The sequence below is a fragment of the Vanessa cardui genome, chromosome 8 (assembly GCF_905220365.1).
Source record: "Vanessa cardui chromosome 8, ilVanCard2.1, whole genome shotgun sequence".
Lineage (NCBI taxonomy): Eukaryota > Metazoa > Arthropoda > Insecta > Lepidoptera > Nymphalidae > Vanessa > Vanessa cardui.
Window position 1 is genome coordinate 3,163,821 of NC_061130.1, and position 24,653 is coordinate 3,188,473.

The following is a 24,653-nucleotide window of genomic DNA, read 5'->3' on the forward strand; positions in this document are numbered from 1 at the left end:
ATTTGTCACATGCAGGTTTCCTCACGATGTTTTCCTTCACCGCTGAGCACGAGATGAATTATAAAGACAAATTAAGCACATGAATCAGTGGTGCTTGCCTGGGTTTGAACCCGCAATCATCGGTTAAGATGCACGCGTTCTAACCACTGGGCCATCTCGATAAATTACAAATCACAAGTTTAATACATATATTTTTAAATAGCTCTATGTTGCCCTTAACTTCGTCTCTAAATACTTTTGTTGGTCTATAGAAATCTTACAGTATAAGCGAATTTATCAGTCTTTCGTGATGCCGTATGATAGACCTCGCCTATGTTTCAAAACTCATAGTTGAAAAACATAATGATATAGTAATGTATCATATTATTGACACTTGATTAAGTTATATTTAGTTGATTTCAAATGTTAAAACATCAAAATATTAGAAATGCATACGATACTAGAAGGAAATTATATATATTTATCTATCGTTTCATTTCATACCTTTTAGGTATAAAACATTGCTAAACAAAGAGCTCGTATCATTTAAAATGAAATAAACTTTGTCTCCGCCGTATCAAACTGATAAAGATGTTAAATAAAACAATACAATCGTTATAAAAATATTTTAATATAGGTACGTCTGTGCAATTGTGTTGTATGGCAGTAGCCTTATCGTAAGTTATCACCAGTTCACGACATTGCGGTGCTCTGTGCGTATAATAAATTAATTAGTAACAGCTTGTATATACAGTCAATTTAAAACATGCTATTATTACAATCACATTTTGTTCTAAGATTAATTTCCCAATTCTAAATATACATATTTTCTAAATTAATGAAAAATATCAAAGTTCCTATGTAACTCGGCAATATAAATTATACTATTTTGTAACCTGCATTGATTATTATTTAGTGTGATGTTTTTTTTTATATCTATAACAAGGTCTTGGGCTTAATTGTAAACATCCTAGTACTATCAATAATTAAACGATTTATATAACCAGACACGTTCAAATTTTCCTTATAAAAACTATGCTTAATAAATGTAGGGTGTATATGTAATATGACATATTATATATGTTAACTTTTTTTTTAATTTATACAAGAATGTAAGATTTTAATGTATCAAAAATATATTTATTTCGAATTTATGGTAATGAATAACAAAAACGTAATAACACGCGATTTAATCTTATGATAATAAATTATATTTTTAGATTACAACGAAGAATACTATTGTACTTAAGTTCTAAAAGGCAAAAATGGGGACACTTGTCTTTTGGCGTTAGTTCTCGTTATCTATGATACTGATGTCAAAATGTAAATTGTAATCATAGTTTGTTTAAATAGATAGCGGCAGAGATCTGTGATGCTATTGCCTATTACGTCTAGAGCATAGCAACTGTTGCTATCAAATATTTGTTGCGTTGTAGACCTATACAGTAACATATGACCGCAAAGCACCACACCAACACAGATTAAACGTAATTTTTTGTTACTTATTGATTATTAACAATTAAAACAATAACAAGGAATTCGACAGCAAACATTTGAATATTTGTGTGTATTAATTACCTTTTAAAATATTATCCGCGCAAATTGACATGACTACTTTTCCATTCATAAACAATAAAAGAATTGCAGTACAGATAATATTTCGAAATAATTAAAAAAAATAATTACAAGTCTATTTATAAATAGTCCCAATTTTAATCTGTTTTGTGTGGTGATGTTAATTAAGGTTAATGTTTTGTAGTCATTACTTTGATATCTGGCGCTTCAGGAGGAAAATCATTAAAAAAAATATGGATACTATAACCAGTCACTAAATAGGTTGGCGTTTGGAAATTTAGTGTTAAAAAATAAAAGTAAACATGTCGAATCCAGCCCAAAAGTGGTCCTAAATTTTTTGGGGCACTTTTGGACACCCACCCTTTTCCTCTGACTAAATTTGCAAAAATATAAATCTGGTTTTTTATGGGATTCCATGGCGTCTCCCACCATAAATTTACATGGGACATCATCAGTTAATGATAAAAAAGAAAAAAAAATTTGGATCACTTTGGGGTTGCAGCCCAGATTCGACATATTTAAAATAATAAATTTTATGTTCCACATTAATGTTTAGTATATAACGGAATAAATATATCAATTAGTTGCCCTGTATTTTCAGAGCTTCTTTTGGATTCATATTATTTTATTAATATATAAGTTCAAAGTTAGTTTATGATAATGGAATACTTTAATGGTAATTTCTTCGTTTAGGAAGGACTAGAATGAGAAGAAAATGTGTTGCTTCTAAGAATATAAAAGATAGTTTATAAAAACAATTATCATTTTTATTTAAATTTAATAATGTAATAAATTATGTTGATCATGGACGCAAAATTTAATTAATCACATACGATGAGTGTGTTGCTAACAATATATTTAAAAAAAAACATAAATGAGGTAAAAAGTCACGTGATTCTTTTGTGACGTCATAATGTTAAATTATGAACATAAAATATTTTCATATATAAAATTTGTGCTTGTATTTGTTCGTATTCCATTTGTGCATGCATTGTTTGATTGTGTGCACTCGCTGCACTAGTGTGATTGTTTCCAATGTAGTACCATTGACGTACGATAGATGGCGCTTCTTGGTTTGGACAAAACAATTAGACATTACAGTAATAAGGAAAAAAATTAAAAATACCCAATTATATATAATAAAAACTTAAAAAAGAACAGTTCTAAGACTAGGCTATAATCTATTTACATATTATGTATATCGACCATACATACGAATACTAAGAATTTATATTACATTACAATTTATAAAATTAACAACTACCTACCTATATATTTGGAATGAACTAGTAAAAATTACATCGAAGGAGTAAATATTTAAATTCAACAAATCATGTAAGTTCAACTCTCGTTACAATATCGAATTGTTTAATAAGGACACTTTCCCACGAAGCTCGGATGCGACTAAATCTCGGTATAGTAGGTCGGCCTGTTTATGAACAGCAGATCGAAGACTGTGGGCAGCACGTAGGTGGTGTTGAAACCGATGAGGCCGTACGTGATGTACTTGTAGGAGTACTCGACGATGACGGTGCTGGCGCCGAGCAGGGCGCACGCCAGCGCGAACGACACGGACTTGGCGAGCGCGCGCGTGGCCAGCACGCCGCAGAAGCCCAGCGTGGTCCGCAGCAGCGTGCAACCCCACATATCCACGCTCGGCCACTCCACTGCGTAGGGCGGCGCCAGCGGGCTGGCCGACATGTTGCCTAACTGGTAGTTCGTCCACGAACCCGTCAGGATGCCGGCGCACACGCTCACTATCATCGTCGTGTCGCCCCTGGGGATGTCAAGTCATTTTTTTTTTAGTGTTGTCTTAAATTTTCGCGATTATTACACATTTAAATAAAACTAGTTATACCGGATTTGAATCGCGTATAATAATAATTATTATTTTTTTTTCTTTTATTTTTTTATTTTATTTTTTTTTTTATTAATATACGCGATTCAAATCCGGTATATCTAGTTTTATTTAAATCATTTTTTTTTTATTATAATTTTTTTATTAAAACATACGTTATAAAGCAATGAATTCGTTCACACACAAATCAAGTTACCACTTAAAACTAATTCATGCATAAATGTCATGATGTCATTATTATATCTTTAAGTGACAAGTTTTATTTTTGTATGAAACATTTATTGACACGCCACGAGCCCGTCAGGATGCCGGCGCACACGCACACTATCATCGTCGTGTCGCCCCTGGGGATGTCAAGTCACTTTTTTTTTTTTTTTTTTAATTGTAACTGGGAAACATACAGTATACACCACATACATTATAAAGCAATTAATTCGTTCACACACCAATCAAGTTACCACTTAAAACTAATTCATGCATAAATGTCATGATGTCATGATATCTTTAAGTGACAAGTTTTTTTTTGTATGAAACATTTTTTGATAAGCCGTGAGGGTAAAATCATCTTATGCGATCTAATGCCTAGTCTTACATACCATTGATTCATATAAATTATAAAACTACCAAAGTAAATTTAACATTGGTAAATAAAACATCAAATTATCTGTCAGTTCAAGCTCAATAAGCCATCCTCACTAATTTGCCTGTAATTTTTACTTTGATTTGAGATTTTTATAAGGTTCACATTTTCTTTGCTTACCTTGTGGGTGTCCACTTGTCTGATTGTGGGTGATATACAATAACAAGAATCGAGATGGTGATGACTAGTAGAGGTGACCATTGGGAAGTTAGCAAAAACCAATCCAGTCGGTCCACTACAGGGATCAAGACTACCAGCAATGCCGATGACAACAACAGACCTGCTGCTATATCCTATAAATAAATAAAATATATGTTATGTATATATTTTTAAATAATATTGTAGATTTACATGGGTTATATTGTTGGGAGGGGGTTCTCTTCTTATTGTAAAAGATTGTTTTCAGAAGTAATAAATATATTTTCATATTCCGGGTGCTTAATGATCAAAATCAAAACAATTAATTAACAGAATCTAACATAAACTTGATTCATTGTTGATTTTCTAATAATCATTATGTCTGGCAATAACAGTTTATTTTAAATGACCGAACTTAAAACATTAGAAAAATTATCAAAAGGCTACTTAAGATCAATGTCATGTATAGATTAATTTCATATATGATAAGCAATTGACAATATTTTTCTTTAATTCACTTATTAATAAATTACAAATTCTTAATTCCTTACCAGAATGCTATGCATCCCGAGATAAACTCTGCTAACACATATCAATGTACACCAAGACACTGCTATTATGACTCCCCAGTGCACAGGATACTGGTACCTATTCATGGTATAAAATAAGACTGAAAATGGTATTGAAACACCGACCATAGCGTGGGTTGAGGGCATACCATACTCTATTGCCCACTTATCCTGCAGCTTCTTAACTGGATAACCGGGCCGAGGCCATCTTATTATATCTTTGAAGCCTTGACCTGAAAAATGGAAGATTTATCATATAGATAAATGTTAATCATTCCCTATACTTTTTACATCACACTAATACTATAAAGTAAATAAACATACATCTTGTGTTTTTATTTAATGTAAAAAACATACTATTAAAATGGGACAAAGAAATTTATCTAGTTCTTATATCCACTTGGGAAACTTACACACAAACGAAACATATCTTGGTTCTCAATTATTCTAAATGACAATATAATAATAATAAATAATAAACAGTAATGCATTGTTACATTAAGTATTTAGGAGTTACAAATATTTATTTTTATAATCTCATTTTAAAAGTTGATACAATAATGGGGTAAGAGGTGGGAATCAAAATTATCATTTTAACAATACAAGATGGCCTCTGTTTAATATATAAATATTAGTATAAGGTGACAACGAAATTAAACCAATAAAAATAAAAATGCACAATCTTCTTTTAGAATCACTAAACATTAGTGGTATTTAAGTTGTTAAGGAAGTTGTTGAGCATGAAATGAGATAATATAGGTCAGAATATGAGACTATAGATGTCTGTATTATTATTTTATAGAAAAATCAAACACTTCCTACCTATATACATAACAATAGTCCACACTAACACAACTCTTCTCCCAACGGCACCATCAATATTCCAAAACCAAAATGGTATAAATGTTGCATAAAATATTTCATCACCCAGTGCAGTTCCTAGTACAAATAAGTAGTACCAGAATTTGTTATTGATCAAACATTCCACTTCTTCTTGACATTCTGATGAAGTATCAGTCTCACAAGAAGACTGTGAGGTCCCCGATATATCACTGGGGATTCTCTTGTGCTGCCTCGTACTATCATCTTCAGAATTATTTCTATCAGAATGAATGATACTCGTTTCATCACTTGAATTGTTCTTTTTATAGATGACACCAAAAAAGTTCTGTACTTTAACTACTAATAGTGGATCCTTCAAATAATCTATTATATTATCCCACATTTTTATTGGGTTCAGTTTTAACCTCCCTTGTATAAATTGTTTACTTTTTTCAAATGCAGTCTAATGATCTGATTCAAGACCTTATCAAATGATTACAACAAAAGTAATTTTACAAAACTGAGAAGTCATATAGTTATTAGTTATATTTATTTTTTCGTTTGTTGATCACTAGTTAAGAGTTACGTCAAACTGATTATTTCATTACACAATTTTAGGCACTGTTTTATATCATTTAGATCCATCTAAAAAGTAAAAAAAAAAAACTTTTATAACCATGACATTTGACGTGACAAATGACACTTGACATTTATCATTATTAATTTACCGAGCATGTACCATGTGAAAGTGTAAATGTGCATTGAATCGATGCATTCTTGTAATACCTGATGATAATATAACATTTAATTCAAATCTGTAGTATGATGAATCACAAATGATTTAACAAGCCTACTTAAATAAAATACCTACTTTTTACTTTATAAATAAAATGAATAGGAATGTAATGTGTGTTTTATTGGTTTCTTTTTGTGGATCACTATAATTTATAAGTTGGTATATACCGATAGTGTTATATTGTTATAGTATTATGTTATTTAATAAGCACAGCAATATATAAAGCGAAAGTCTTCACTCTTCGTTCTTTATCATTGGACTTATAGTAGGTACATTAATAGTTTTTAATGACATTTTAGCTTATGTTTAAGCTTACGCTTAAAAATGTTTTCTAAGACTTCAAATATCAAGTCCTGGATTCAAGTCTATTGTTAAGGTAATTGCGCAAAAAGTAATAATACATAATTTATACACAGCTTGCTAACAGCATTTCCAAGATTTCGATTTTCTTACGATAGTTATCAATGTCAAATTTGACAACTCTTTACGTCACAGTCAGTACGCAAAGTGTCAATATTGCAGTTCAAACTTCAAACTTTAAATCAAAGTGTGTTTCGCCGCAAATCGGATTATAAACAATTAACTTTGTAATATTTTTTGTTTAATTTTCAACGATATAGACAGTAAAAGTTTTCCATTTTTTCAAGTGTGTCTTTTTTATAGTAAAACTTTTACCCGCGCAGAAATAGTTCATGTAAGTCATACAAATCCAATAAATAAAAAATGGTTTGCAAACAATTGCATTTCGTAATAGAATTAATTAACGGTTTCCTTTAGCTAAGCACAATATTTTAACAGGTAATCATTGTTTTTATATTAACGCTGTTCTTTTTAAAATAATATATATTTATTCAGAAAAATAAATTCACTTATATTATTGTGAGGAAAGTTACCCCACGCTCAATATTTGATTTTTAACTATCAATTGTATTAACTGATTCTAAAATTTTTCCGACAAAATCCAGCCAGTGATTGATCTCGAGAATCATTCAACTACTCTTGGGGTAGTCTTTAATATAGTACAATAGCATACACTTTCTACTCATTCTTATAATCTTATTGGAAAGCTATTTGAGAGAAAGATAGTAAATCATACATTTTCAATTACTAAGAACATTTGGTTTTGCATTGTTTGCAGGTTACATTGATTAAAATGCAATATTTATCTAAATGCCTGTAATAAACAACAATGTTTTGATTTGTTTACATTCCGTTAGCCGTGTCACCTTATATAATAATATAATAAAATTAAGCATAACATAATTATAAATGAATATTAACAAGTAGATAAGTTTTTCTGCAGTTCATTACACTTAAATGTTTTTAAAAAACAGTGAAGGTGATATATTTTAGACTACTATTATTGTTTTTTTTTTTTATTTGTTACCTTTGCCTATGTTCTTCAAAATGTTCCAAGTTATTTTATGTATGAATTTTGCCTTTGATAATAATATATTGAAATTTCATATATTGCTATATAAATACATACATACATAGTTTCCTACCTATAGTACATTTGTACCTAGATTTTTTTGGTAATAGTAAAAACTAATGGGTTAATAATTATTATTATGTCCCCTTAACGGCATAGACACAATTTAGAAGATTCTTACTCGGCCACCTGCCCTGCGACAATGTATAACCGTGGAAAAGCTTTAAATTATAGTAATTGGTTTCCCTTTACCATGCTAGTGGGGCACTTGTGCTTGATATCGTTATAATTAAATTATATTCATTTGTAAGCATTATTTTTAGGCTTACTCTGATACAATATGTAACTTGTTTTTACATTCCCAAATTACCTACTAGAAATTATCAGATCTAGATTGTTCTACAAGAATTTCAAAAACAAACAGTTAAGAGTTTTAAAAAAATTGTACTGTCTTTAATAATAACTGTAGTGTTTTGTTTAGAGATGGATGTTGACGGGGTTTTTAATTATTACGATTATAATCTCTCAAAAATTAAGTAATAACTCTAGAATTTGTCTTGGCCCATCAATTTTGTTTATAATTCTTTAAAGCAATACTATAATAAATAAATATTGTGTGATATATTTTGTAAAATATTTGAATGCGTGAATTCGCGTCTTTGGGAATTTTTAGTTACCTAACTAATAAGCAAAGTTTAAAATGTTCGTGGTAGACGTAATACAATTTCGCAACGTATCGTTCCCAGTTGTAAATAAATTTACGCAATTTGTCATTTACACCTAATAACTATTGTTTTTGTTATATTGTGTGTACCTTTACAAATATGTTATGAACGTATGTACGTTGTACACTGGGCCATCTCAGCTCATCATATGTATGTACATATGCCCAGTGGTTAGAACGCGTGCATCTTAACAGATGATTCCGGGTTCAAATCCAGGCAAGCATCACTATATATATGTGCTTAATTTGTGTTTATAATATGTCCAATAATGACTAATCATTTTTCTACCGTGATATCACGTCAACAACATGGGTTCTGTTCTAAAAAATCCACCGTCACAAACCTTCTGAACTATACTACTGATCTAGCAAATGGTATCGATAGTAATAAAGTAATCGACTCGATTTACACAGATTTCAGTAGTGCCTTCGATACTGTTAATCATAATATTCTATTGGCTAAACTAAAATATTACGGGATACATGGAAACCTTCTGAACTGGGTGAAGTCTTACTTGTACAACAGAACACAACGAGTAACTATGCAGGGATACAAGTCATTTGCATATTTTCCTACCTCTGGAGTACCGCAAGGCTCACATTTAGGCCCAATTCTTTTCCTGGTGTTCATTAACGATATTAATAACCATATTAAGTATAGCAAATGTTCTATATTCGCAGACGACTTAAAGTTGTATCATACAATAGACTCCATGGACGATATTAAATTTTTACAAGCAGACCTAGATTCAATCTCCCACTGGTGTAGAATCAACAAAATGGATTTAAATGCAACCAAGTGCCATCATGTAAGATTTACTAAAAAAAAACACGTTTTGTATTCTCAGTACTCAGTTAATAATGTAACGCTTAGTGCGCCCACATCGGTAAGAGACCTAGGTGTCCTATTAGACAAAAAATTAAGTTTCGTAGAACACATTGACCAAATAACATTACGAGCCTGGAAGATAACCGGACTAGTTAAAAGGATTTGTAAAGATTTTAATAATCCTGCCTCTATCTTGACCCTGTACAAAGCACTAATTCGCAGTAACCTCGAATATGCATCTCCTATCTGGAACCCCTACTACAATGTTCACATTAATAGAATCGAACGCGTCCAACGTAGCTTCACTCGTTTCTTGGCTTATAAAGATCGCAATTGTCCCTACCGTGCCGATTATCGTACCAGGTTATCTTACTTTAAGCTCGATTCTCTTGAGATACGACGAAAAATTAGTGACATTAAAATACTTTACAAGCTCTTCCATGGTCAAATATTATGTTCTGATATTCTCCAGCAGATCCCAATAAATGTCCCAAGATCTATTCCAAGATACCCTATTACGAAAATTTTTAATCTGAAAAGTTCCAGGACCAACGTAGGGAAATATTCTCCTTTGAACAGACTCATGGCAACATAATAGGTTGGGGAAAAAGTTTCTTCGTATTTTATATGAAAATTCAAAAGGTTTTTTTATAGTTTATTTACATTTGACTAAAGTATGTAGGTGCCATTTTGTTCCATAACTTTTTGCCATCTTGTTGGTAGTGACATGATCCCATTGCTGTAAAAATTTTGGGGATTCTGATCGAAAAACTGCGACAAGTGGTTTTGGCAGTCCTCTCGTGATGTTAACCTGACACTGCCTAAGGAATTCTGCAGAGACCGAAACAGATGAAAATCTGAAGGTGCAAGGTCAGGACTATACGGCGGATGCATTAATACCTCCCAGCCAAACTCTCGTAATTTTTGTTGAGTGACTAAAGATGTGTGAGATCTAGCGTTGTCATGGTGAAAAACCACACCCCTTCTGTTGATCAATTCTGGCCGCTTTCTCTCAATTTCTTGCTTCAGTCTCATCAATTGTTCGCAATACAGTTCTGAATCGATGGTCCTGCCGGGCGGTAACAGCTCATAATGAATGATGCCCTTCCAATCCCACCATACACACAGCATTACCTTGTTGCGAGTTAATCCGGGTTTTGCCACAGTCTGTGAAGCTTGACCGGCCTTTGACCACGATTTTTTCGCACGTTCTTGTCGTATGTGATCCACTTTTCATCACCAGTTATCAGCTTCTTCAAAAATGGTTCGGTTTCATTACGTCGTAATAAAGAATCACAAATGAGTTCGGTTCATTAGGTTTCTTTCAGTGAGTTCATGAGGCACCCATATATCGAGCTTTTTTGTGTACCCAGCTTTATTCAAATGAGTCAAAACCGTTTTGTGGTCAATTGCCAGTTCTTCAGCTACATTGTAACTACTAATATGCCGATCTTGCTCCACTTTTTCAAAAATGGCATCAATTTTGTCCGTAACAGGGCGACCAGAGCGATATGCATCTTTGATATCAAAATTTCCGGCTTGAAAACGCTTAAACCAAACTTGCGCTACTCTTACAGATACTGCATTAGGTCCATAAACATCACAAATTTTTTTCGCGGCTTGAGTTGCATTTTTACCTTTTTTATAGTAAAATTTTAAAATGTATCGAATTTCTTCTTTAGATTCACTTATTTTAACAACAACAAAAACAATTGAAAATCACACAAATTCCTAATTTGAATTTGGAAGTGCCTTCTTTAAAATTAAAACTTTTTAATGATACCAAAACCAGCCAGATACAAATGGTGTAGCCAAAGAGATTTTATTACGAGTTCATACATACTATATGCGAAAAGACTTTTTCCCCAACCTAATATAACGAATTTTCGTCTAAGGGTGACATCGATATCTTTCACCCTCAAGATTGTGCCAAATTTGTTAGAAAGTGTTTAGATGTTATTTATGACGAAGAATGATTGTATAGTTAATAATTATTTGTTGCACTTTTCTTCTCTATCTCATCTAGATTAAGTGGATTAATATTGTTATTAATTTAATTCTTAATTTTTAACTTTGTTTGCACCTAGCTTTATTTTGTTTTGTTTTGTTTTAGTTTTATACTATTTAGATGATACCTTAATAGCATCATGTAATCGCACAGAAACAAATGCCAACAATGTTGTATACACCTGTAAAGGCAAATCATACTGAATTGTATATTTAGTGCATTATAATATTGTGTTAGTTATTATGATAAGTCGATGGTGTATCTTAATAAATAAATAAATAAATAAAATAATTCATCTCGTGCTTGGCGGTGAAGGAAAACATCGTGAGGAAACCTGCATGTTTCTAATTTCATCGAAATTCTGCCACATGTGCATTCCACCAACCCGCATTGGAACAGCGTGGTGGAATATGTTCCAAACCCTCTCCTTAATGGAAGAGGAGGCCTTATCCTAGGAGTGGGAAAATTTACAGTCTGTTACTGTACTATTACTTACTTTACTGTACATACATATTATAAAGCAATTTCTGCACGCGATTTCATTCATAATAACTTTCATATCTGCAGCAAAAATAGACTACATACACATACACTGCATTGCATAGATGTGTGTTTGTAATTAATTGATTAAGTAGACTAGATTTCTTTAATATGATATGTATAGCATCTGATGGAAAGTGAGTTTTGGGCCATGTAGGTGGTGCGGATGAAACTTAGTATTTTGTCTCGATGTGTGAAGAAAGTCAGCAGCCGGGATTAATGTCGATTGCCAAAAAAGACATTATTACAACCGGTGTCGATTCGGGGGCCGCATTCCGCAGTACGAAGGAATGCTATTGAATTATGAATATCCAAAGAAAGAATTGCTTTATATACGGTACTTTAGCGAAATTTAAACTCCAGCATTGTAGTATCACCGCGGGATTTTTGGTGGTAACTTTCGTCAGCCATTCAGAGTCAAGCTGGATGCGTAGAATATAAAGAAGCATGACAAAAGGTTAATTTAAATTTTTAGTTAAATATTTAATAATTTAAAGAACTAACAAACAATAAAATTTATTTTCTTGGTGTGCGTGTCAATTACGTTTTACACTCGTCATAGTGTTACTACTTTTAGTCTGTGTGTACTCAGTAGCCAACTGTTGGTCTTTATTTTCGACGTATGCTCAGTTCTGACGGTCTATCTAGATCAGCGGTTCATAACCTTTTTCGCTGGTGACCCAAAATGTAAATATCTTTTTATATTTATATGTTCCAGTGATATTAAAATATTAGGAGTATATTATTTAGTGCAAATAGATTCATTGTGGCAAATCTTTCTTTTAAAACTCTATCACCCTGCAATTCAAGCAATTCTTCTTATAATCCAGCCGTCTCATAATACGTATTGCGTTCCGATCCTAGTCAAGAATGACATAGATTACGGAGTTCACCATGTCTTTTTAAAATTTCTGCGACCCATCCCAATACAGCCCGCGACCCGGATTTGGGTCGCGACCTGAGGTTAAGAAACGCTGATCTAGACATAAATAATAATTTTTTGGTATTATGTTATATTGTTATATAACATAATACAGAACAGACTCCTGTTAACATGTTTAAATATACCACAACTGTTATTATTAAGAGCAGTTTTCAAATAATAATATCTTGGTATGTTGGATGTCTGTCTATCCCTTAGTGTATTTAGTCTAAAGTTAATTTAATTTGCGTTGTTTTTTATTCATTTATTTCCGTCTATTGTCCTTTTGCAATAAGTACAGGTGCAATATTTATTGAAGGTTTGATGACAAGAAAAAATTAACAGACGTATCAAATGAGTTTTAAATATTACAAGTATAAATCGACGCCAAAACTGTGCTCGTATATTTTAAAAATAAAAAATGCTTTACTGAATTTGATTAAACGAGGTAAAAGATTCATGTACTAGTAACCACCGATCGTCTTAACATGAAGGTTTTACTGAGACCGACTATCGATAAAAAACTTTTGTCTTTTTTTTTTCAAAAACAAATTTATAACATCAACTTTATAACTACCGTTAAACAATCCATAATGTAGGTTCATAAACGAATACCAATCAACAAAAAAACTACAAATAACGGTTTTAAAAGCTTTAAAATGATACTAAAATCTCAAGCAACATAATAATGTTTAACAACATTGTTTAACATTACTCAATAAATACCTAAATTAAGGCAGATTTTGCAGAACGCGATAAAGTTTCCAATTAAAGCGTTCATTCACTATTAAACCGGGCGCGGACACCGTATCACTTGTTAGTTGATAACATAAACACACACTGCTATCAGCGGACAACATGAAAACGACATGTAAATGACCGTATGTCTGTCTGATTATATATCAATATATATTTTAATAGAATCGATTTTAAAAAATATCGATTACAGACTGCGTCAAAAATAATTTAATCGTACCTATAGATACTTTTTTTAATTACTTAGATTTTTTTTAATCTTAAAATTACAATATTTAATTATATTTTATTTTACTCGTAATGAGAATGCTAACCTTTTCCAATGAGTTTGCAAATGAGGCTAATATTAAAATGCTAATCTTATTCTCAAAGATAATATTAAAATATCTTTCTTGTGTAATATCTTAAAATAAACACCCTTTTAAATTTTAGGAATAAATTATTTTCGATATCTAGGAATAATGGCCTCAGTTTCTCGCGATATTAATTTAATTAAATTGTGTTTATGTGTGTGTGTGAAAATAAGATAAAATAGTGTGCTTACTTATGCTTAAGTGAATTTTACAATAATATTATTTAGTAGATTTATAATTATGGGTCTGAAGATACAATATTAAGGGTAAATAATTATTCGCTATTTCTTAATTGCCGGATTTTTTTTTTTTTTTCGTCATAACTTTGATAATAAGGTGAGAAATTTTGGTTACGATTCATAAATTCGCCATTTTCAACCGACTTCAAAAAGGAGGAGGTTATCAATTCGTCTGTATTTTTTTTACACCGGCTCCAAATATAACAATAACTATAACTACGTTATATAATCGTAAATCGACTTTTAAGTAGTCTTATATTTTTCATTTCAATTTACTTAGGAGGACTTTAAAAATTATGCTGAATACGCAATTATTTTTAATACTTTTTAGTGCATATTCATTTGTTTTAAAATAGTGTTTTGTTTGAAGTCGGTTTTTCTTTTTGTTAAAATTTTTATTTATTAAAATAAGAATAAGGCGCTGTCAATGATTTTGTTAATTTTTTTTTCTTCTTCTAAATAGCGAAGTATTGTCGCGGCCTAAGAATATATTACATGTAATGACCGCTTAGATAAGGTTTCTTATAGTCAGTGAGTATCCAAACAGTCATTCTGTACAGCGTTCGTAAATATCTCGCGGATAAAGTGTTTACGTTTTATATAGCGATTAGTTGTGATTTATTTAAGGTAGTTCAGTGATTGTGAAAGGAAGACGGATTACTGCCATACTACTCATAGATCGGTAGATGTGGTTACTTACGCAGGTCAGATAATATTTATAAAATTAAGTCAAAAATAAAATTTAAAAAAATATGTTTTTAAATGTATGTTTATCGAGTTAATAAAAACAGTTCGTTAATTCGACTTTTATTATATTACACTATAGTACGATGTTTACATACCTAATTGTTTTTCATTCATAATCGTACTACGTCGTAACACCGGTATTATACTTTTAGCATAATGTTGTAATTGTAGTTTACTGAAATCCTTATAATATCATAATAATATAATTAAATTATTATTATTGTAAGTAACATTTAACATCACTTTTAATTGGTGAGGTGAAATATTACAATCATATTGTAAAATGTTTCTATTCATACCGGTTACGGATTACAATAGAAAATGTACTAAATTTGTTTAATATGTCAAAAACTTATTGGATGTTCCTTTAGTAGTGGGAGTCCGGCCATGTAGTTATACCATTTCAATGGCTTATGAGGTGTTGGTATAGACATAGACATAGATATAGAGCGAATGTATTTGCGAAGACACTTGTGTACTCGAGATAGAGTCGCCACTGTTTGCAAACATCCGGTCTTGAGAACATTAATGCAGTCTTACAGTTTGTTAGCAATATGTTCACAACAATATTACGTATGTTTACAATTATATACACGAAGAGGAAAGGAGCTAAAAAAACTTAATTTCCGAATTCGCAAACTTAATACATTTTGACTGGGGGATGGTATCCGTTTCTATAAAATACCATCAAACATCCATTCATCATCCACTTTCATCCACTTTTATTTTTAACTTTCCTATAAAAAAAATTAAACGATAAAAATTACTCAATATAATATTTTATTAATGCTATAAAAGCCTGATAAATACCGATTTCTAGGCATATATATAAAAAAAGTTATTGTATTTTATTGACATACTCGGTAATTAAAATGATTACAAAGTAGTAAACTACTGAGTTTCTTACCAGTTCTTCTGGGTGAATTTTAACTTCCGAACCAGTGGTTTAATTCAATATTGTTACATAAAGATTCCAAAGTGCTATTATGAGCCTACATGAATAAAGAATATATTGATTTTGGTTTGTGGAATGTGACTGTCACTTACTGCTTGTATGTTCAATACTTTCATTACTTTTACTTTTAACTAATTGTTTTTTATTCTTGTCCTGTTAAACTTATTTCTAGATATCCTCTTGTTGAATAGTTGATCATATAAACTATACATGATCATCCTCCTGTCCTTATCCCAATTTTATTTGGGGTCGGCGCTCCATGTCTTCTTTTTCCATACTTCTCTGTCTGACGTCGTATCATAAGTAACATTATTTACAACCTTATCGTCTTTTACATAATCCATCCATCGTTTCTTTGGTCGTCCCCTTCCTTTATATCCACCCATGCCCAAGACCTTCCTCACAAAATGGTCCACAATCCTCAGCATAACATGCCTATACCATGACTTCTCGGTTACCGATGCCACTTTCAAACTTCCTCTTATATACTCAGATCATATATTTATTTTAAAAATATGTTGTATCTATACTGTGCTCACCCCTATCTATATTTTTTCCTCTGTGTCTTTCCTCTACCTTAAGGTTGCTTGGAAATAATCGTTATAGCGATAAGGCCGGCTCTAGTGCTTCGTTCTTGAATGGGACTTATGTATGTGTAATAATGAGTCATTTAATCTGCTATGATTTGTAAAATAATTTGCAAGATTTTTAGTTATATAATTACGGTACTATTAATGACACCGCACAAAAAAAAGCCATGTACCAATATAGGTTAGGTTAATCTAGGTTTTTTCTATAAGTGTCACGGTAGCATGTGTAAGCGATCCCGTGGCGCCCGCCGAAAGACGGAAAGGGTACCGCTGGTTTTTTAGTGGGTAAACCCGGTGGACCTGGGCGCACTCGGAGTCCAAGAAACCGGGGAGTCCCACACACTCCCCCACTTTCCATCACGTGGGGGAAGCGCGTAAAGCGTTTTTCCAGCGATAAAAAAAAATATGTGAAGTTTTCTACTAAAGTGAAGTAACAGCCTGTACATTTCCCACTGCTGAGATAAGGCCTCCTCTTCCATTAAGGAGAGGGTTTGGAACATATTCCACCACGCTGTTCCAATGCAGGTTTGTGGAATGCACATGTGGCAGAATTTCGATGAAATTCGACACATGCAGGCTTCTTCACGATGTTTTCCTTCACCGCTGAGCACGAGATGAATTATAAACACAAATTAAGCACATATATTTAGTGGTGCTTGCCTGGGTTTGAACCCGCAATCATCGGTTAAGATGCATGCGTTCTAACCACTGGGCCATCTCAGCTAACTAAAGCATATTTAATACAACACGCACAATGTACGCACAAAAACAAACTAAGCAAACAGTAGCTATCTCAATACATCGAAAAGTAAATACGTTTATCATTTCGTTACATTTCACTCGAGTATGTTTCCTAGAAAATGTGTTTTATCGCTACTATTTCCTGAACAATTCGATAAACATAGTTTTCATGTAAAATCTGCGGGCGAAAATGGAGAGAGAGTAAATGATAACTACCCAAGCAGACGCTTAAACATTACCGTTTTTAACTTTGATAAAAAATATGCCAAAATATGTGTTCAATTAATGAAGATTAGATTTTAAACTAGCCTGTCCCAGCTTCGCACGAGTGGACATAAGATTTCTTTAGTATTTTTTCCTTATATTTTTGGTTGCTTTTTCCGACATGCTTAACAATTGTCGTTCTATTTTATCTTATTAAGACAAAAACCTTATTAAATTATGTACTTAAACCTTCTTCATGAGTCCCACTGTCTATTAGTGAAATCCGTATAAAAATCCGTTTAGTACTTTTGGAGTTTATCGCAAACATACAGACAGACAGACGCGGCTGGGAGACTTTGTTTTCAACCGACTTCAAAAAGGGGGAGGTTTTCAATTCGTCTGTACTTTTTCTTTTTTTTTATATGTTTGTTACCTCATAACTTTTCACTGGGTGGACCGATTTTGATAATTTTTCACACCGGCTCCAAATATGACAATAACTATAACAACGTTATATAATCGTAAATCGACTTTTAAGTAGTCTAATATTTTTCATTTCATCTTACTTAGGAGGAGTCTAAAAAATATGTTGAATACGCAATTATTTTTGTTGCTTTTTAGTGCACATTAATTTGTTTTGTTTGAAGTCGGTTTTTCTTTTTGTTAAAATTTTTACTTATTTATTAAATTTAGTGATGAACTTTATAAAATGCGGTTGATTAAACATTCCTTGTTTTTATTTTATTTAATCCATAATTATTTATGACCGTTAATTATTCGATTCCTCCTCAATATATTCTTGAACAAGTTTTTGATATTGTTTTGAAAGTACCTATTTTTAATTGACATTTCGAATGACATTATAACACGCGTGAATTATAATCTTGATCTTTCACGTGGAATTGAATGATGGTATGATATTAATTTCATTATCAAATTTTACCCAGAAGCAGCAATAGTTTGTATTACTGTTTCCTTGCCGAGAGAGACAATGTAAAATGCTGGCACATAATATCATGTCCATTACGATGACACCGCAATTTTTGAATTTCTTTTAAAATGAAAGTGTGCTGAAATGTGCCCAGTATGTGTCGCTTGAAAAAAAAATTACTCAAAATTTATGAGGAGGTCCTTTTTTATGTCCAGTTGGCTCCGCTACTTTACTTTTGTTTTTTTAATAGAAATTCAAAAATAGCGGTGTCTTCGTAATGGACATCATAATATATCATTCTACGGTTGGTTCAATGTGCCATTGGTGATATAAGGGTTTCTTTTTTAAATCGGTCTGGCGGTGAGGACCACTTACCCTCAACCCTGATTGCCTGACGTCCTACCAATTTCATTAAAAAATATACGCCTTTCAGTGCTATTACCTTTAAATACTGTCCATAAAAAACTAATTACATTTAAACGAAATGATTTTACATTATAATGAAGCATATCATCATTTATTTTGGTATTTGTGAGTAAATCTGAGATCCGGTGAAAATGCAATGAGCGTTCTCATCACAACTCAATTAATCTATTTATAACTCATACATGATAAGCAAAAATCATACAAGTATGTATATATAACGGCCACAATAGCGATCAAAATGTCAATTCAATTAATATAATATTCATTATAGATTTAAGTTTCGAATTTCACTATATGTATATTTTTTTATTTTGTTGATATAATATTTTTATTATAATAGATAACAAAAATAATAAATCGTTTTTGGTTAAACTTTCCATTGGATATCTACAATTGGACACTCTCTCCTGACTTGTATTGCTCTAATCCTCACACCTGTCCCACATATGCTCATTTCCTCACTCACACTTACGTGCGTGAATCTGCGGAAACCAATATTTTTTATGAATAACTTCACCACAGGAGAGGAAGGTTTTGTTCAGCATCGGCCCATTTTCCCAATGGGCACAATGCCTAGGGCTTTACGATCGATAAGGGCCCCCTCAGATCACATAAAAACATCGTTATATTTTCAAAATAAAGATTCAGACTTTGTCGATATATCCATAACATACATCAGTAACTTGGTATTTTAAAGAATTATTTATTCGCAAATTGAAGAACAATGAAAGTTTCTTTGATCTATCAATGTCATAGGGGCCTCATTATCCTAATATGCCCAGGACTGGAGGTCCTTAGGTTAAAGACGACCCTGCTCAGAATTATTATTTAACTAGCGCTAGTACTGAAAGTCTGACTTGCTTAGATATTACAATGAAGTAGTTAAAGTGTTTGTTTATTTGCAGGTTGGCGAAAAGCGAAGATGTCGACGGAGGAGGAGTCGAACGCCTTGAAAATATACTGGGAACGCTTCTTCAAAGCGGAGACTGGAACTTATGAGGTTTATGTCATACTGAGATAAGTAGGAGAGTCGAGATGGCCCAGTGGTTAGAACGCGTGCATCTCAACCGATGATTGCGGATTCAGAACCCAGGCCAGCACCGCTGAATATTCATGTGCTTAATTTGTGTTTATAATTCATCACCAGCTCAGCGGTGAAAGAAAACATCGTGAGGAAACCTGCATGTATCTAATTTCATAGAATATCTGCCACATGTGTATTCCACCAACCCGCATTGGAACAGCGTGGTGGAATATGTTCCAAACCTTCTCCTCAAAGGGGGAGGAGGCCTTTAGCCCAGCAGTGGGAATCTACAGTCTGTTGTTGTTGAGATAAGTAGGCGGGGATATGGGCCACGTGATGTGAACTGGTCACCATCAGTCATAAAGCATATGCCTTGTACGAAATATTAACCATTAGTTGTTAACCAGTAGTTGCTTTGCTTGCTTTTAAGGTTTGGTTTTCATGTATTAGGCAAAGAATCCTGTGTCCTTTCTTGGAGTTTAAATTTCATACCACATGTTACTTGGTGGTAGGTCTTATTGCAAGCCCGTCTGGGTAAGTACCACCCATTCATCAGTTGTTCTATCGCCAAATAATAGTACTCGGTATTGTTGTGTTCCGGTTTGAAGGATGAGTGAGCCAGTGTAACTACAGGCACAAGGGACATAACATCTTAGTTCCCAAGGTTGGTGGCACATTGACGATGTAAGGGATAGTTAATATTTCTTACAGCGTCATTGCCTATGGGTGATGATGACCACTTACCATCGGGTGGCCCATATGCTCGTCCGCCTACCTATAACATAAAAAAAACCAAGCGGTTTGATAGTGAAAGAGTGACAGATAGACAGACGGGCAGAGTTATTTTTGAACAATTTTAATAATATTTATGAACAATTTTAATATAACGAAGCTATTTATGAAAATGCTTTCTCTTTTAAAACCCACTTTTATCAAGGTAATTTTATTGAGAAAGTTGATTCGTTAATCGACAAAGTAAATTAAATCTTTTAACAAAATGTTGCATATATCCAACATTTTGTTAAACAAAAAAGCAATGAAAAGAGACACCGGCTCCAAATATAACAATAACTATAACTACGTTATATAATCGTAAATCGACTTTTAAGTAGTCTAATATTTTTCATTTCATTTAACTTAGGAAGACTCTAAAAAATATGTTGAATACGCAATTATTTTTATTACTTTTTCGTGCATATTCATTTGTTTTAAAATAGTGTTTTGTTTGAAGTCGGTTTTTCTTTTTGTTAAATTTTTTATTTATTTCCTAACACATGACAACCAACTTCCTTAAATACGAACGAAGCCGCGGGCTAAAACTAGTTTTTTATTAAGCAAGCGAAGAGAAGAACCTACGATATTATATATGTCGAATTTATTAGAAAAATAAGCATTAAGCCATTAATCGCGATTAATTATAATAAACTAGTATTTCTTAATATATTATTCATGACGAACGTTATATGTAAATAAATGATCTCGCCTGATTCTGCATAACGCGTACTACGTATATTTAGTATCATTTCATTCAAATATAATTATGATAAGTCAAGGTCGACGATTTTAAAGCATTTGTTTATCCGAGTTGTTTTAATTTATTTATTTTATTCTTATTCTTAAAATAAAACAGTATTTACACAAGTTATGTGCTCCTTCAATTATTTATAGGAGACTACCATGTATAGCAAATAGTATTTTTAAACGCAATTAAAATAAAAGGTAAGAAATAATACATAGCAATGGAATAAAAATAGAATATTTAAATTAAGAACAAGCTTGTTAATTAAACTTTTTTTATTATTGTATTAATAGTATTAGGTTAAAATTTTAGTGACACTCTGAATTTGAACAAGCTGTAATGATAAAAATCGAGTTCGATATTATTTCTAGATAGTGTGTTATATTGTCTACAGAGCCTTAGAACTGCAGCGTTATGTCCTAAGTTTGATTGAAATGTCGGAATATTGAAATGGTTATATGCTTTATATAGTTATGTTAATGAGCCTAAAACTGAACAACAACTTGTTATTGTCTACCTGTAAATTTCCCACTGCTGGGCTAAGGCCTCCACTCCATTTGAGGAGAAGGTTTGGGACATATTCCACCACGCTGTTCCAATGCGGGTTGGTGGAATACAAATGTGACAGAATTTATATGAAATTAGACACATGCAGGTGTCCTCACGATGTTTTCCTTCACCGCTGAGCTCGAAATGAATTATAAACACAAATTAAGCACATGAATATGACGCTGCTGGCCTGGGTCTGAACCCGCAACCATCGGTTAAGATGCACGCGTTCTAACCACAGGGCCATATCGGCTCGAAAAGGTTACATGTTTTATATTAATTAACATATTATTTTTCAGAAATCGACATGGCTGGAGTTGTTTCTGGCGGAGTTCATTATACGTCTCAACGAAGGGCAAAATGTGAAAAAATTGATAAATTTTTGGTAAGCTACTTTTCAAGGAAAGGTTTTACGATACTTCGAAACTTGATACAAATATCAATTCGATGTATTAGTATATGTAACGGTAAAGTTACTCTTTCGCGGGCAATGATCGGTTATGTAAATATACAAGAATTTTAATAACAGGCAAATTAAGTATTGCAAGTTATTTAACAACATAATAAAGTAAATATAAAAACTTTTACTTGATAATCGTCATTTATCCAATGTATTTATTTGGGTTGCCAGTGTTTTTTATGAATATCGAAACTGAAAAAAAAAACGAATTGGGCATATTTACTGTCGGCTCCCTGTGTTATGCTGACCGTCCTTGATATATTTTTTCATTTTTATTACCAACCGTACGAAATGTTTTCCATATTAGATTAAGAGCTATTTTTTAAATATTGGAATGACTTTTTTTCCTCAGTCCAGTGAGCGGCGTGGTGTCACTGGTCGGATGCGAGTTGCTGTGTGGTGTCCATCGCGTTACCTCATCAATCAACACTCACTACTCGCTGCCTTACCTCGAGTCCGCTGCTTTACCACCAGCCGCCACTGATGTCCCAAATTCTATAGAATCCGTAGGTCAGTTCACATTCATATTCCAACTATATTTCTCTCTTCGATGCCTGCTGATTATTAGGTCATGTGATCAAATTCCTAGTGTAAGTTAGTTTCAGTGAAAGTTATTTTATCTATCGATAAATTCTCAGTAGCAGAAAATTGGAAGCTGGCAGCTTAAGCTGGAAAATAAGCTGTTGGATCTGCGCTTGATATGACTCAAGTATCAGATTGCCATATCTTCATAGGATTGTGAGAGTAAGAGAATAGAGAGCGCACCTGAGTTTATGTACACCTTTGATCACAATATCTCCTCCAGATTTATGTGCGACCGTCGTCGCTCTAATAGGTCAATAGCACATCGTTGTATTTTTAGATTGAAAATTTGTAACATGTTCAATTTTTTTTTTATATACAGTGCTTATATTCCATTTGCTTCTAACCGTCACTATTGTTATATTCCGTAATCTTGATCTTCAATTATAACTTCAGGATATTTTTAGTCTTCATTTAAGCTCACATCGTCATTGCTCATTCGCTTTGAATCTCATTTATTTAGAAGAATTATAACACTTAATTGGCGGATTTTAATGGCACCTGCTTTCCTTACAATATGTTATACTTAGGAAGACTGTTACTGGTTATTGGTTAGTTGAGACTATACGAGTAATTGGCCACTGATGCTTATAGATAGGCTTAACCCAACATTATCCATTATTCGGCTTTTATAACATCCACAAATTAAGATGTTCTATTCAACTTTTCCGGAAATAAGTTTTTTTTGGTTTAATGTTCTTTTAATATATTAAAAGGTAATAGACTTAATATAAACATATTTTATAAAATAATAAGCTTAGTATGTAACGTAATTGTATTGTTTTATTTTCACCACAGATACCAAAAACGAGGAAGTCAGTGCCAAATTAGTTAGTGCGTTTTCTCGTATGAACACGCAATCCTCGACGGAGATACTGCGCAACTACCTCTTGGGTGGAGTCGCCTGGAGGTGCCTGGTGCTGCTCCGAGCTCTGGGGGTTGAGGTGAGATAACATCTGTATGGTAACGTGACAAGGACCAAATTAATATGATATTTAATTATAAAATACCAGCGACTTGCCTTCACGCGGTTGCTTAGTTGCTAATTCTAAAAATACTACAGAATGTCTTACAATGATTACAGTTTTTCAGACATTCTCTTCTATATTGTAAGTGTAGAATACATATAAACAAATCTTGAATCATATCTATTAAAAGAAACCGCTTCAAAATACGTTGCCTAATTCCAAATATCTAAGGGGCAGACAGCGCCTTAAAAATATAAATATTATTAATAATATTAAATATAACATTTTTAGAGCTTTGCATAAAGAACTGGACTTTACAAAGATTCAGTAGTGTTGTGTCACTATTACATCTCAAATACATAGTTTCAAAAACGGCGTTGCTTATTGACAATAATATTCATAACAATAATTCAATTAACCGCGTACGTCAATTTGTTTTACGAGCTAACAATAATATTTTTTGGAAATAAATCGATTTGAAACCTTATTCCATGGTCATACGATTCGAAATGACACAACGAGCTATAACAGTCCCTAGTACAGTAACACAGTGCACCGAGCTATCGACGCGTGATAGTTTACGAGCTTACCGCGACCCCCGATAACCGAGTGTATAATACATGTATTTAATAATAATGTAAACTATATCCCCCAGAAATTTATATTTCGATCCTTTATTCTTCAACAAAAGTTAATAGTACTCGACGACCTCTGTGGTCGAGTCACTCCGAGGTCCTGGGGTCTGGGGTAGAAAATTCATTAGTTTTCTATGTAGTC

General features: G+C 32.6%; 2 protein-coding genes across 2 annotated transcripts in view; one reads left to right on the plus strand and one right to left on the minus strand.

Moving 5' to 3' along the window:
- Window positions 1-590: 590 nt before the first annotated feature.
- LOC124532086 (sphingosine-1-phosphate phosphatase 1-like) lies at window positions 591-6,291 on the minus strand. Its single transcript, XM_047106724.1, has 4 exons — window positions 5,582-6,291; window positions 4,742-4,992; window positions 4,173-4,345; window positions 591-3,331 (listed from the first exon to the last, which is right to left on the minus strand). The coding sequence occupies exons 1-4, from the start codon at window positions 5,982-5,984 to the stop codon at window positions 2,959-2,961; spliced, it is 1,200 nt and encodes a 399-aa protein (XP_046962680.1). The 5' UTR covers window positions 5,985-6,291; the 3' UTR covers window positions 591-2,958.
- A 590-nt stretch (window positions 6,292-6,881) lies between these two features.
- LOC124531739 (lysosomal-trafficking regulator) overlaps window positions 6,882-24,653 on the plus strand; it is a 71,869-nt gene continuing 54,097 nt past the window's right edge. Inside the window, exons 1-5 of the mRNA XM_047106251.1 lie at window positions 6,882-7,071; window positions 19,680-19,774; window positions 22,166-22,251; window positions 22,679-22,836; window positions 23,707-23,852. Coding sequence (XP_046962207.1) covers window positions 19,697-19,774; window positions 22,166-22,251; window positions 22,679-22,836; window positions 23,707-23,852 — 468 coding nt within the window. The 5' untranslated portion in view covers window positions 6,882-7,071; window positions 19,680-19,696. The remainder of the gene's footprint in view (window positions 7,072-19,679; window positions 19,775-22,165; window positions 22,252-22,678; window positions 22,837-23,706; window positions 23,853-24,653) is intronic.

Coding starts and splice junctions, on each gene's coding strand:
- LOC124532086 (XM_047106724.1), bottom strand. CDS start 5,984: ATGTGGGATAATATAATAGATTATTTGAAGGATCCACTATTAGTAGTT. Junction 4,993..5,581: donor GACTATTGTTATGTATATAG/GTAGGAAGTGTT, acceptor TCCATTTTTCAG/GTCAAGGCTTCAAAGATATA. Junction 3,332..4,172: donor GACAAGTGGACACCCACAAG/GTAAGCAAAGAA, acceptor TGACATCCCCAG/GGGCGACACGACGATGATAG.